General features: G+C 50.1%; 1 protein-coding gene across 1 annotated transcript; it reads left to right on the top strand.

Moving 5' to 3' along the window:
• The first annotated feature begins 7,276 nt into the window (after positions 1 to 7,276).
• CALHM3 (calcium homeostasis modulator 3) lies at positions 7,277 to 13,503 on the top strand. Its single transcript, XM_070431823.1, has 3 exons — positions 7,277 to 7,563; positions 9,885 to 10,140; positions 12,994 to 13,503. The coding sequence occupies exons 1-3, from the start codon at positions 7,277 to 7,279 to the stop codon at positions 13,501 to 13,503; spliced, it is 1,053 nt and encodes a 350-aa protein (XP_070287924.1).
• Positions 13,504 to 13,989: the final 486 nt, after the last annotated feature.

Here is a 13,989-nt window from a genome sequence, read left to right on the forward strand (position 1 = left end):
CGTAGATGTTTCTCTCTGTCTCTTCCCCCTCCCACTCTCTCTAAAAAAATCAATGGGAAAATGTCCTCTGGGGAGGATTAACAAAAGAAAAAAAAACTTTCAAGTGAAAATAATGTAAAACCAGGCTTGTCTCTTCTGGGAAAGGAGTTAGAAATGTCATGCGAACCAAGAAAATTGTTCCACATTCTGTAAAACCTGTGGGGTGAAGAAGAAAAATTTAAGTGTAGAAGAATGTTCAGGATTGAATTTGGTCATTTTATTTTGTGTAAGTCATAACATTTTAATCTTCTTTTAATATTTTGATCTTATATATCTATTTATATATAGAAATGTGTGTTTTATAAGTCATAAATCCACTGCCCAGATAACCTTTGTTGATCTTTTTTTTTTTTTTTTTAATCCTCACCCGAGAATGAAGTGAAAGGAAGGTAGGAGCGGGAGAGAGAGAGAGAAAAAGAACCATGAATGTGAGAGAGATACATCAACTGGTTGCCTTCCACATGGGCCCTGGGGCTGGATGCCCTTGACCAGGAATCAAACTCTTTGGTCCACAGTCTTTGGCCTGTGGCCTTTGTTGATCTTTTAAAAGTAAAATTCAGCTGAGCTGGTGTTGCTCAGTGGTTGAGTGTTGACCCATGAACCAGGAGGTCACGTTTAGATTCCTGGCCAGGGCAAGTGCCCAGTTTGCAGGCTCGATCCCCAGTAGGGGGCAGCTGATTGGTGATTCTCTCTCATTATTGATGTTTCTCTCTCTCCCGCTCCTTTTCACTCTGTGAAATCAATTTTTAAAAAAAATATTAAAAGTAAAATTCATATGTACACGTTGTTTGAAAAGTCAAACAACACAGAAAGATAGAAAATGGGAAGAAAATAACAGCTCCCCTCTCCAACTACCTAATGGCAGTAACTGTCCACATTTCTTGTGTGTCCTACAAGCAATAAGTATATGCATAATACTAAAATTATTACATATATATGTGTGCTTTCTTAATTGACCAGAATCTAGAGGTTTTCTCATATGAACACATAGATTTGCTCATTCTTCTAGTGGTTGTATAGATCTCATTTATGGCAGTGCCATCATGTATTTAAATAGTCCCCTGTTAATGAAACGTACATTGTTTTCCGGTTTTTTGCCATTAAAACAAAGCTATAATGAACATCCTTGTTCATTTATCTCAGCTACTTCTATCTATCTACCCATAGGGCCAATTCGGAGCTATAGAATTGTTAGGTCAAAGGACATGTGCATTTAAATTTTTGTTTTGAATATATTGTCAAATTGTCCTAGAAAAATCCTACAAGTTTGTACATTTATCATCGGTGTATAAAAGTGACTATTTTCCTAAGCCTTCATTGACACTGGGTATTATCAATCCTTTATTTTTTTTATTTTGTTAAAGAATAGCTTATTGATTTTTAGAGAGAGAGGAAGGGAAAGGGAGAGAGAAACATCAATGTGAGAGCGCAATATGGATCTGCTGTCTCCTCCATGCCCCCTGCTGGGGACCGAGCCCATAACCCCCAGCAGGTTCCCTTGCCTGGAAATCAAACCGGCAACCTTTTGGTTCAGGGGACGACACCCAACCAACTGAGCCACACCAATGAGGGTCAATCTTTTAATTTCCAACAACATGGTGAGTTTAAAGAGGCACCTGGTTATTTAGATCCTATTGAATTATGAGTGAAAATTAGAATCTTTGCAGGATTTGGGGCCCTTGTCCTTCTTTTCTGTAAATAGCCTGTTGACATTCTTTGACCATTTTTCTCTAGGATTATTCCTTTTTATTGATTTGCTCCCTGTACAAGTTAAGGAAAACAGGCCTTTGTGTGGCATGTGGGTGGCAATACCTTTTTCCAGTTTGTTATTTTTACTTTATTTATTGGCATTTTGACAACAGAAGTTGAGGCCTACTTGACCGACCTTCGCCTTCATAGCTACTGAACTGTGTGCTCTGTTCACGAAGGCCTTCCGTATCTTCTGACTATGAATAAATTCACCTATATTTTCTCGTAGAATTTTCATGATTTAAATTTTCATGTTAAAGTCTTTGAGCCATTTGGAATTCATTTGGGTAGAAAGAATGAGGTAGAGATTCTGTTTAAGATTTCCCAAATGGTTAGCCAGCTGTTCCAATGCATTTGTTAGATAGCCTCCCTTTTCCCAGTCCCGTAGGGGCCACATGGCTCTACAAGGGCCATATGGTAGGGGGGTGGTGGGGAGACATCCGGTCCTTGGGTCATATGAGGCTCGAAATCATTTGGTCTGGCCCTGTCAAAGCATTAGGGATGAGTTAATTAAAAGTTTGACCAAATATAGCAGGTTAATTTTTTAAATATATTTTTATTGATTTCAGAGATGAAGGAAGAGAGAGACAGAAATACCAATGATGAGAATCACTGATCAGCTGCCTTCGGCACGCCCCACACTAGGGATAGAGCCTGCAACCCTGGCATGTGCCCTGCCCGGAAATCAAACCGTGACCCCCCTGGTTCATAGGTCGACACTCAACCACTGAGCCACGCTGGCTGGGCCAGCAGGCAGATTTTTAAGTTGGTAATTTTGTATGGCCCGCAAATGATGTTATAAATATCCAAATGGCCCTCGGCAGAATAAAGGATCCCCACCCCTGCTCTATATAGACACCAGAGTGGAATCCACCTTGCTTTCCCCCAGGTCTGCCAGAGACAGACGAGCAAGGCCTGTCACACTGATCCTTCAGAGGTTTCTGTCATGAGGATGAAAGAAAGCCAGGTCTCTCAGAGACGGAGCGAGCACCACTGCTCTGCTAGACAAGAGGGGACAAAAGCCTCCCAGTCCTGAGAGAGAAGGGGGACACCCATTCAATGTCTTCCTTTTGAAAGAAGAGAGAGAGAGAGAGAGAGAGAGAAACCTCAGGGTAGAGTGTGCTCACTATATAGAAAGAAGAGACACAACCACACCTGTATTTCTGAAGACACACATTTATACACATCCTACACACACACCACTCACACATCAGATACTCTGAGTTTCTCCAGTAGGGGGCACCCAGGCCTAAAGAACCCTCTCAATCACAGGAACTCCAAGGATGGTACCGCCAGTGTTTCTCACATAGCATCCAGATTCCTTTTAAAGGGAAAAAAATCTAGAAGACCCCCAAGCATGTATCTACAATACCTCAATTGGAGAAAAAGAAAATGAAGGCTTATTCTATAAAAATATTCCGATTGCTTGTTAATACATGTTTAAAACTGTTAAAAAGATTTGTCATCATTAAAATAAAATGTGAATTAAAAAAATTTCCCCAGAGCCCTGGCTGATGCTGTTTAGTGGTTAGAGCATTGCCCTGCATAGCAAAGGGTCTCAGGTTCAATGTGACTCTCACTTCGATGTCTCTCTCTCTCTCTCTCTCTCTCTCTCTCTCCTCTTTTGCTCTTCCTCTCTTCCTCTCTCCCTCCCTTCCAATAAATGGAAAGAATATCCTAGGGTGGTGATTTTTTTTTAAATTTCCCCAGAATTAAAAGACCCCCAAGGATGTAGCTGCAGACCCCTGGGATGGGACAGGGGATTGGGAAAGTCTGACTTAAGATATTATCATGCAGCAGATGTACATGGTAATATCTCTCCACACACATGAGTAAAACAGTTTTCTCCTCTTTTTTTGTTTGTTGTTGTTAATCCTCACCCAAGGATATTTTTTTCATTGATTTTTGGAGAGAGTGGAAGGGAAGGAGGGAGGGGAGGGGGGGGGAGGGAGGGGGGAGGGAGGGGAGATATTGATTTGTCGTCCCACTTATTTATACATTCATTGGTTAATTCGTGTATGTGCCCTGACTGGGGATCAAACCTACAACCTTGGCGTATAGGGACAATGCTCTAACCAACTGAGCTACCCGGCCAGGGTTCTCCTTTTCTTTCCTCTGTTTCTCCTGGTTCAGCTGGTCCAGGGCTCTAGGCAACAAATGTAATCCCCTCCCCTTTTACTTTGTTCCTTAATCCCTTTGATTTTTTTCCCAGTAAAAATATTTTATGATTTTTTTTGGAAATATTTTTAAAATCATTAATATAAAAATAGACAATTTAGAAAATACAGATTTGTTCATGTGAGGCCACCCCTCACCCTGAGGTATTTCTTTAAGGTGTGGTGGGCTTCCTTCTCGCCTCTTAGTTTTGAGTGTTTTCCAGTAAAGACCTAGCGGGGGCCAGTGCAGTCACACAGCACACACCCGCTACCGGGCACAGGGCCGCAGGCTGACCTGGGAGCTCTGTCTCACCTGTCAGAGGTGGAGCTGTGAACAGCTGGCCTGGGAGAGACCTTGCCCCAGTTTCTTACCTTGTTCTTTTCTGGAGACTCCCCTGAGACTAGCATGGGAGAGAGGCACTCAGCCCGTCCCCGCCCTGTTCTCTCCACCCTCTGCCCCAGAGGCCCTGTGTTTCAGGGTTCAGAAGCATGGTCTGGGGCCAGGACAGATCCCTTTCCTGTCAGCCATCCAGCAGGCGCCTGAGGCTGGAAGGCACAGAAGGAGAATCCTGTGTTCCTTCCTGGCTCTGTGCCCACCAGGCTGTGTCCACTCTGCCTGGCACCAGCCTCCCCTGGAAAAAGTGGCAGTTGGCAGTGGTGGTTCTGTGCTTTCCAGAGGAGCCCCGGAGAATGAATGAGCTTGGAGGTTTTCTCCTCAAAGGCCCACCCTCTCCTCCACACAGTCACACCTGCCTGCCTCTGACGGCTCTCCCGCCCTCGCTGGCTCCCTCCCTATCTCCCCTGATGCAGGGAGTCCAGTCTTAGGTAAAATACAAAGCAATACAACAGACAGATTTCTCTCTATTGCTACCCCACCAGAGGTATAATCGGCACCGACCGTGATGAACTTTGCAGGTCATATTTGGAATGGTGTGACTTAAAATACAGGCTAAGGGACCTACCCAAATTTTATTTTGCAGGTCCTGGTTGTCCCTCAACCAGCTGGGCTGTCACCCTTCAGAGAAGCTGAAACTGAGACACAGTGAGAGACTTGTGTGACGAGTGTAAAGAGAAGGACAGACACGCCTCCGATGGACAGTCACACAGGTGTCCTGAGCTGCCTCTCCCCTGGGCACCCGGTGGTTCATTAACAGTGGTTAACGATTCTCCCAAGGAACGCCAGGCAGGCCAGCCGGCGAGTGTCCGTGTGGGCCCTGGAGAAATCTGGAAGGACACACACCTTGCAGTAACAGGGAGACTCTCTGGGGATTGCTCTGACCGGGACACTTTCATGTTCCCTATATTTACATTTTTCATAGTGGTGTGTTTAATCAGGAAAATGGGGATATTTCCATTTTCTAAAAGGCGTTTGGGAATATGGACACAAGGGCAGAGGTCCTGGTGAACTTTGTGGAGGTAACAGCTCGGAGCCGGGCCTCTGCGGATGGGGAGGATACAGGACGCTGTCCTCACTGCTCTAGGGGATTGGGGGGAAGCTGCACTCATGACCATGAGGACCCAGGGTCTGGGGAAAGGACCACAGTGCGGACACACACATTTAACTAAAACCATCGCTTGGATCCAGGATGCCAGCAGGTCCAGGCTGGACGGGGTAGGGGTCAGTGCGGTCAAGGCCATCCGAATCCCTGAGGTTATTCTTGTCTCAGCACGGCCCTGGGCTGGCAGTGAGGGAGCCAGAGGATGAAGATTGAGGAAGAGCCTCCATGGTTGGGGCCTGGACACCTCACTGCCCGCCCCCCCCCCCCCCCATGCTCCAGGCCCAAGGCCCACTGATCTGTGACCCCAGGGCTCACATCACCTCTGTAGATGCCTCCTCTCCCTTCCCCAAGCCAGGTAGCCAATGGGAGGCCTGGGGCCAGTAAGACAGGGATGCTATGGGGTGGGAAGCAGGGGAGGAGGAGGAAAGGGTAGAAAGACAGGAAGAGGTAGCTACACAAAGAGAGACAGACAGAGGGACACAGAAAGACTCAGACACACACTGAGGGACACAGCGAGTTAACTGTGCATGCACACACACAAAAAGGTCATTAGAGAGACAGAAAGGGCGACAGAATGAAGGGGAGAGAGACAGAGGGACAGAGAGAGAGGCAGAGAGAAATTAAGGGCAGGACACACGTTCCACTCATTGGCTTCCTAGGACCAGACAGGGCCACGAGGACAGGCCAGGGGGTGGACAGGGAAGACAGAGCTAGAGACAGGGTCTGAGTGCCAACATCACGAAAAACGAGCATTCGCTGTCCCTTGCTGCATGTTTAGCGCCACACTGCATGTTGCAGAGAGCAAAATGCAGGTCCAAGTCCCCACACTAGGAAAGATTCCTCAGAGGCCGAGGCGGCCTTTCCCAGGGCCGGGCGGCTGATCAAGGCCCCCACAGACTGAGATCACCAGGGGTGGCTTAGCAACAGGGCTGCATTTGAGCTGCCTCTTGAAGAGCAGGTGGGAAGAAGGGACACGGGTGTTCAGTGGAGGTGGGAAGACACATGTGAGTACAGTTAGGAGGGCCTTGGATGCCAAGCCAAGGAGGCTGAGGGAGCCGCGGTCACACGGGGGAGTGAGTAATGGAAGCTGTGCGTTGGGGAAACCCGGCCCGGAGAGCAGCAGAATATAGGGGAGCGGAGGGCTGCGGGCACCCCTGACCCTCCAGCCCCACTCCTGACACCCACTGTTTGCCACTACCTTCCAGCAACCCCACACCGCCGGCCACACCGGACTGCTTCTCACCTCCATGCCGTTGCCCATGCGTTCCTCTGCCTGGAAGGCCCTCCCCGTCCAAAGCCTTTCGTTGGCAAACGCTGAAACATGGTTTAAACTCTTCTCCAGGGCTTTCTTTTCCAGGAAACCTTCAGGCAAGAGGAGGTACCCCTCCCGTCACAAAAGCCAACATGAACGCTCCCCCGGCTCAGCTGAATCAAATCATGTTTTTGACCGAGACCAGAAAACATCATTGGCTCCATCTGTGTCTTGGCCTTACCACACCCAGAATTTGCCTGACCTCACCGGACACCCTGCCAGCTGTCAGGCATCAGTATCCACACCCTGAAGAGAGGAGGGAACGGGCAGGGGAGGGATGGGGTGACAGCGCAGGGCACATTTGCCTAGAGGTGCTTTGGGCTGGCTGGTCACAGAGCAGTGACTCACTCCCCAGAGAGGAGGGGAGCGAGCGGCACTGGGGACAATCGCTGGGCATCCGAGCCTTCGTGGAGAGCTGGAGGTTCTTGGAAGAGAAGAACCTCCTGGGGATCGGACGCACCCCCAGCACTGGCCAGGAAGGCGGCTGAGGCCTCACTGCCCACACCCACCAGGCAGGAGCCATGGATAAGTTCCGCATGCTCTTCCAGCACTTCCAGTCCAGCTCCGAGTCGGTGATGAATGGCGTCTGCCTGGTGCTGGCCGTGGTCACTGTCAAGCTGTACTCCTCCTTCGACTTCAACTGCCCCTGCCTGGCGCGCTACAACACCCTCTACGGCCTGGGCCTTCTGTTCACACCCCCGCTCGTCCTCTTCCTCTGCGGCCTCCTTGCCAACCGGCAGTCCGTGGTGATGGTTGAGGAGTGGCGCCGGCCCGCGGGGCACCGGAGGAAGGACCCAGGCATCATCAGGTGTGCGGTCCCATACACCCAGAGGCCTGTGGGCATTGTCAGGCCCCGCCCACACCTGCACAGGCACTGCCAGGGGCACCCCAAACTCTGACCTTCCCCCATGGGCATTCTCAGGCTCCCCACCAGCACAGAAATTGTCAGGGACACCCCCAAACCCTACCCTTCCCCCATGGGCATTGTCAGGCTCCCCACCTGCACAAACACTGCTAGGTGACCCCCCAAACCCCCATCACCCCCATGGGTGTTGTCAGGGCTCCTCACCTGCCCCCCCCTCCAGGTACTCTCACATGTGCCCCCTCCTTTCCCCAACGAAAGCATCATCAGCTCACCAGACCCATTTGCAGTTTCCACTCTGGAAACAGACATTTCTGTTCCTGTCCTTTGTCTCCCTTCTGTGGCCAGTGCTAGAGACACATGAATGATCCAGAATTCCCCACAATTTCCCAGGTCACATCCATCACGCTGCCATGGATTATACCTCACCACACGTGTGAAGGGCCATCCCCTGACATGCATAGGGGCTTTGCCTGTAGTGAGAGGCATGCTTGGCCTAAAGGCTGCCTCCCTCTCCCATACACTCCCCAGGGCAGCTCTACTGTCCTTAGAGCCTCCCACCTGGTGGGTGCCCTCTGTCAAAACCAGTTGATGGAGTTTAGCAATTTGAATTGCTCCCTGGTCAACACTAAACATCGCCTTGGTGCCAAGCCCTGTGCCAAGCACTGTGTGTGCACGGCCTCTGGATTCTCACCTCGGCCCTGGGTCTGTTCCTATTAGGGTCCATGTCTAAGGATGAGGGGCCTGAGGCACAGAGAAGTTCAGTAACTCAGCTGAGCTCCCACAGGTAGGAAGAAGCACAGCTCACTCCGCTGCCCTGCGTGTTTTCAACAAAACATCTAAGTGCTCTAGACCCATGGGCAGTGGCGGGAGGAGCTTGGTGAGTTTTCGCCCACTCATGATCTCCTCTCTGCCCTATGCTTTGGCAAGGACCATTGAGGTGTCCTCAAGGGTATGTAAGCCAATGTCATGAGAAGCCCTCAGTTCCACCTTCTGACTACACTGCCCCCGAAGAAAATGCTGGAGCTGCCCCTACCTACAGCGTATTTATAATTTTCTGCAGGGCAGGTCATGCACACGCTTGCACACATGTGCGCGTGCACACACACACACAGCATACATCATTTTATGTTTGTTACAGTGCAAGTTAGAGACATCTGCATCTTGTGCACAAGCAGCCACTATTTCGTGTTCCTCAGGGGCTCTGTGCTCCCTGTCATCCAGCCACACAAGGAGGGTCACATACACTGGGCGTGCCCGTGACCTTTTCCTCTGGGAGTCAGTGGTTGCAGCTCCACTAGGCTCCTATCCTGGGACCAACACCCCATGCAGGCCAGAGAGGAGCGGAGTGGGTCAGGGGAGACACCTGGACAGTCAGAGAGTGGGCTCCCTGGATGCTAGGAGAGGTGTTGGAGGTGCTACGTCTGGGAGGGACATTGGGCAGGGCTGTCTGAGTTTAGGCTTCCCTCGAAAGCAGGCTCTGGGAAGAATGTGATAATGAATGGGCAACTGGAGTTCAGCCCTACTGGGGACCCTCTAAGAGAGTGTGTGGGACACACCTCAGAAATGGCGCACTGAGGGTCTAGGACAGTGATGGCGAACCTATGACACGCATGTCAGAGGTGACACGTGAACTCATTTTTTTGGTTGATTTTTCTTTGTTAAATGGCATTTAAATATATAAAATAAATATCAAAAATATAAGTCTTTGTTTTACTATGGTTGCAAATATCAAAAAATTTCTCTATGTGACACGGCACCAGAGTTAAGCTAGGGTTTTTCAAAATGCTGACACGCCGAGCTCAAAAGGTTCGCCATCCCTGGTCTAGGAAGATGGGGTGTTTATTCACCAGGCCCCATCCCTCTTGGGTTGAAGGTTGAATTGGGGTTGTGAACTTTCTATCGCTTGCAGCCTAGCCCTCAGGCAGAGCCATGCAAGTGGTTGAGGCGGCTGAGGCAGAGGCCCTCTGGCCTCCATGTGAATAGGAACTATTCTCCAGCAGAGTCTGCTACCAGGCCCGGAGCAAGAAGAGCCCCAGCTCCCAGTGTGCAGTCCTGGGACACCCAGGGCCCCCAGCCCTCCTTCCTCCTTGCCCTCTGCCGCTGGCACCCCTGCAATGGAAGCTGCAGCCATTCCTTTGGTGTAACTACGACTAGTATTTCCCAGCCCTCCTGGGAAGTCCATCTTTGCATCTCTCCTGTAGCCTTCCTGCTTCAGCTGAATTCCAGCTGCCCTTTGTGACCCGCCCCCTTTCCTCTGCTCCCAGGTACATGTGCTCCTCTGTGCTGCAGAGAGCGCTGGCCGCCCCCCTTCTCTGGATCCTGCTGGCCCTCCTTGATGGGAAGTGCTTCGTGTGTGCCTTCAGCAGCTCCGTGGACCCTGAGAAGTTTCTGGACTTTGCCAACATGACCCCCAGCCAGGTTCAGCTCTTCCTGGCCAAGGTGCCCTGCAAGGAGGATGAGCTGGTCAGGGACAGCCCTGCTCGAAAGGCAGTGTCTCGCTACCTGCGGTGCCTGTCACAGGTAATGTGGACAGTCCTCTCCCGAGAAGCCTCCCACTATCCTGAGTGGGTTCCGAGGGGTGAGGAGGTACAGGTGACGGTCTGAATCCCCTCCCTACTGCTGGAGACACAACCAAGGAGCAGGTGGTCCCCAGGGGGATCAGGAGCTTGACTCATGTACAGAACAATGTTGGGCCCTAGGAAGTGGGCACTTGGTCATCAATGCTGACTCACCCCAGGACAGAGACCAGGTACCCATATCCTCCGGGAGTCAGCTAGGCCCGTCCTCAGGGGGCTGGATGGCAGAAAGCACTGCAGATACACTGCTCTGTCCACCCCATTCTTTCCATCCCTCAGAAATAATACGAATTTTATATATATATATAATTGATTTTATAATAGGAAGGGAGAGGGATAGAGAGTTAGAAACATCAATGAGAGAGAGAATCATTGATCAGCTGCCTCTTGCACACCCCCCACTGGGGATGTGCCCGCAACCAGTACATGCCCTTGACCAGAATCGAACCCGGGACCATTCAGTCCGCAGGCCCACGCTCTATCCACTAAGCCAAACCAGTCAGGGCCGAATTTCCCTTTATTGAGCACTTATGTGTCAGGCACTGTGTTAAGCATTTCATATTCATTCTTTCATTTAATTCTCAGAACAACCCCATGAGGTGGATGCAGTCACTATCATCCCATTTCACAGATGAGGAAGTGGAGGCTCTGAGAGTTTAGCTCACTAGGCCAAAGTCACACCGCTTGGAAGAGGCAGGACAGGGATCTGGATGCACACTGTAACTCCTGACCCTCTTAACCACCTCCATACAATGCAGGTTCTCCCTAGGTGCCTGGCTCCCCACAGGGTATCAACTCCATTATCCTGGGAACAAACCCCAGCCCAAACTCTAGATTCTACCATTTCCACTCCCAGAGCCTCAGGCTCGGCTGTGTCCTCCAAAAAGTATTTACCTGAACCTATACATGCCCAGTATCCCTGGGGCCACAGAGAATAAAAACATGACCCCAGCCCTTTGTGGAGCTGAGACTGGCTGGTGGCAGATGCAGGCCCGTGGGGCAGGGCAGAGAGGACCAGTGCTCAGGATGCACTGATTCTGCTTCAGGCTGTGGCCTTGGCTCTGTCACTCTCCCTCTGGGCCTTGGTTTCTCCTGCGAAATCAAGGGAAGTTTGGTCTCCTTCACTTGATGGTCCCTGCAGGCTGACACACTCTAGGCTTCACCAGCTCCTTGGAAAGAGTGTAGAATTTTCCATCAGACCAGGGTTGGAGTCCTTACTCCACAGCTGTACATTTATCAGGCACATTAAATGCTCCTAGAATGTAAAATACTCACACAAGTATTTTAAACTGGTAAGTGGGGAGGATTCTGTGAGAGGCCAAAAGAGGGATTGTAAATCACATCTACAAATGATAAGAATGCAAATATGTCTTTGTGTGAGAGGAGTGAATTTTCGGTTCCAGGTCCACACAGTTGCTCTGGTTTGAAGCGAGGCCTTGAAGAGACTGTCGCTGTGGATGGGCAGAGAGGAGGGAGATGCTCTAATGGTTTCTCACTCTTGGCCTGGAACACTGTTCCCTGTTTGTATCCTGCACAACTGTTACTAACCCTTCCGGTCTCAGCCTAAACCTCACTGTTCCCTGAGCACTCCAGGTCAGGTTGGGCAAATTCCCATGACTCCCTGTACATCCCTTAACATAGCCAGTCATCGCCTACTAGTTGTTTCCTCCACTTAAGTGTGAGCTCTCTGAGAGAAAAGACTGGGTCCCCAGTGCTTCCCCCCAAATATAGAATAGATGGATACATAGACAGGGTGGATAAATATATGTGAGGATGGATGGAGCACTTAATCAAAAATGAAAGGATGATGGATGGATGGATGGATGGATGGATGGATTGATGGATGGAGTGTCGGGAAGGCAAAACTTTACTTCTTCCCACCTTAGGTTTTCAGCTGAGATGCTAACAAAAAAAAATTAACAAAAGGAAAACAGTTTATTAACATGTGCAGTGGACACCACGCAGGAGAAACCTAAACCAAAGAGTAACTCAAAGTGGTGGCTTAGAATTCTGGCTTATATAGCATCTTCAGCAAAGAGTAGTATCTTTGTAGAGAAATGACAGGACAAAGGAAAGCGGTTTTAGGCTTCCAAGGGCAGAAACTGTGGGAAGGTAAATACATGAGAGGAAGCATGGAGTTTCTTACTCCTTACCAATAGAGTAAGGTTTGTTCACACATTCCTCTGGTGCTGCCTCTGGGCTGATAAGAGTCTGTCTCCAGTAAAAGGAGAATTTATATCTTGCCTTTAGGCAGAAAGGGGGAAGGTAGAAAGAGCTTCTCCTATGTTTGCCGCTTTTTAATTTTCTTCAGTCAAAACAATTTTATGTCCAAGAGGCCTACTTTAGAGTGATCTATTCTGATTTCCAGAAGAAAAATTGGGAAGATGAATGGTGGGTACATGAATGGTTAGGATAGGCAAATTGAAGGAAGGATGAGAGTATCAGAACGTGAATGGATGGGAGAATAGGTGGCTGGATAGGAAGATGGATGATGGACAGGTGGAAAGATGGTTGAGAGGATGGCTGGATAGGAATATAATAGAAACGTAGTCATATGGGAGGATGGATGACTGAATGGATGGGGGGAGAGATAGCTGGGGAAATGAATGGATGCAAGGATGAGATGATATTGAAGGGAGAATGGATGGAGGTTGTTGGTTGGATGGATGACTAAATAGGAAGATAAATATATCTAAGGAAGGATGGAAGAGATAAAGGAAGAGACTGAACACCTGTGCCTGCCGCCCCATTCAGCGCTGTGCCCCGCCCACACCTAACCTCATTGCCCCCCCCCCAGGCCATTGGCTGGAGCATCACCCTGCTGCTGATCGTGGCGGCCTTCCTGGCCCGCTGCCTGAGGCCCTGCTTTGACCAGACAGTCTTCCTGCAGCGCAGATACTGGAGCAACTACATGGACCTGGAGCAGAAGCTCTTCGACGAGACGTGCTGTGAGCATGCGCGGGACTTCGCGCACCGCTGCGTGCTGCACTTCTTCGCCAGCATGCAGAGCGAGATGCGGGCGCGGGGGCTGGGGCGGGACCCCGCGGGCAGGGCCGCCGAGCCCCCCGAGACGTCAGAGCCCCCGGAGACGTCAGAGCCCCAGGAGGGCATGGACGGCGAAAGTGGGAAAGCCCACCTGCGAGCAGTCTCCAGCCGGGAGCAGGTGAACCATCTCCTGAGCACCTGGTACTCACGGAAACCACCTCTGGACCTGGCGGCACCCCCGGGCCTCGGGGGGCGTGGCCTCAGTCACCGCGCTCCCCCGGCGGCGCCCGGGACCAGGCTGTCCCAGCACACGGACGTGTAGCCTGTCCGCCCTGGCGCACGGTCCCCACGGGTAGTGGCCGCGCTGACCAGGCTGTGGGAACCCGAGGCAGGGCAGCCTAACCCTTGTGGGCCCCCTTCCACGAAATGTCGAATTTCGTGCCATAAAGCATTTTCGGGAAGTTTTAATTCATTACTTTATTTTGAAGAAAAATGCTAGCGATGGACATTACTTTGAATAAAGCACTTTTGATGTTTTTCTTGAAATTATCGTGTTTTCTTTGATTACAAAAGCCGCATTATTAGCCGGTTACGGTTATCCCGCATTATTAACACGTTAAGCGCCCAGCCTGCTTTGTCTTCCTGACCGGAAGTATAGTGTCAGTCAAGCGCGTAACATGTTAACCGGTATCCGCACTATTAACCGGTTAATGGTTAATCCGCATTATTTCTTAAATATATTTTATTGATTTTTTACCGAGAGGAAGGGAGAGGGATAGAGAGTTAGAAACATCGATGAGAGAGAAAC

Source organism: Myotis yumanensis, unplaced genomic scaffold (genome assembly GCF_028538775.1).
Source record: "Myotis yumanensis isolate MYYU_CA2020_CCGP unplaced genomic scaffold, mMyoYum1.0.hap1 SCAF_13, whole genome shotgun sequence".
NCBI classification, from domain to species: domain Eukaryota; kingdom Metazoa; phylum Chordata; class Mammalia; order Chiroptera; family Vespertilionidae; genus Myotis; species Myotis yumanensis.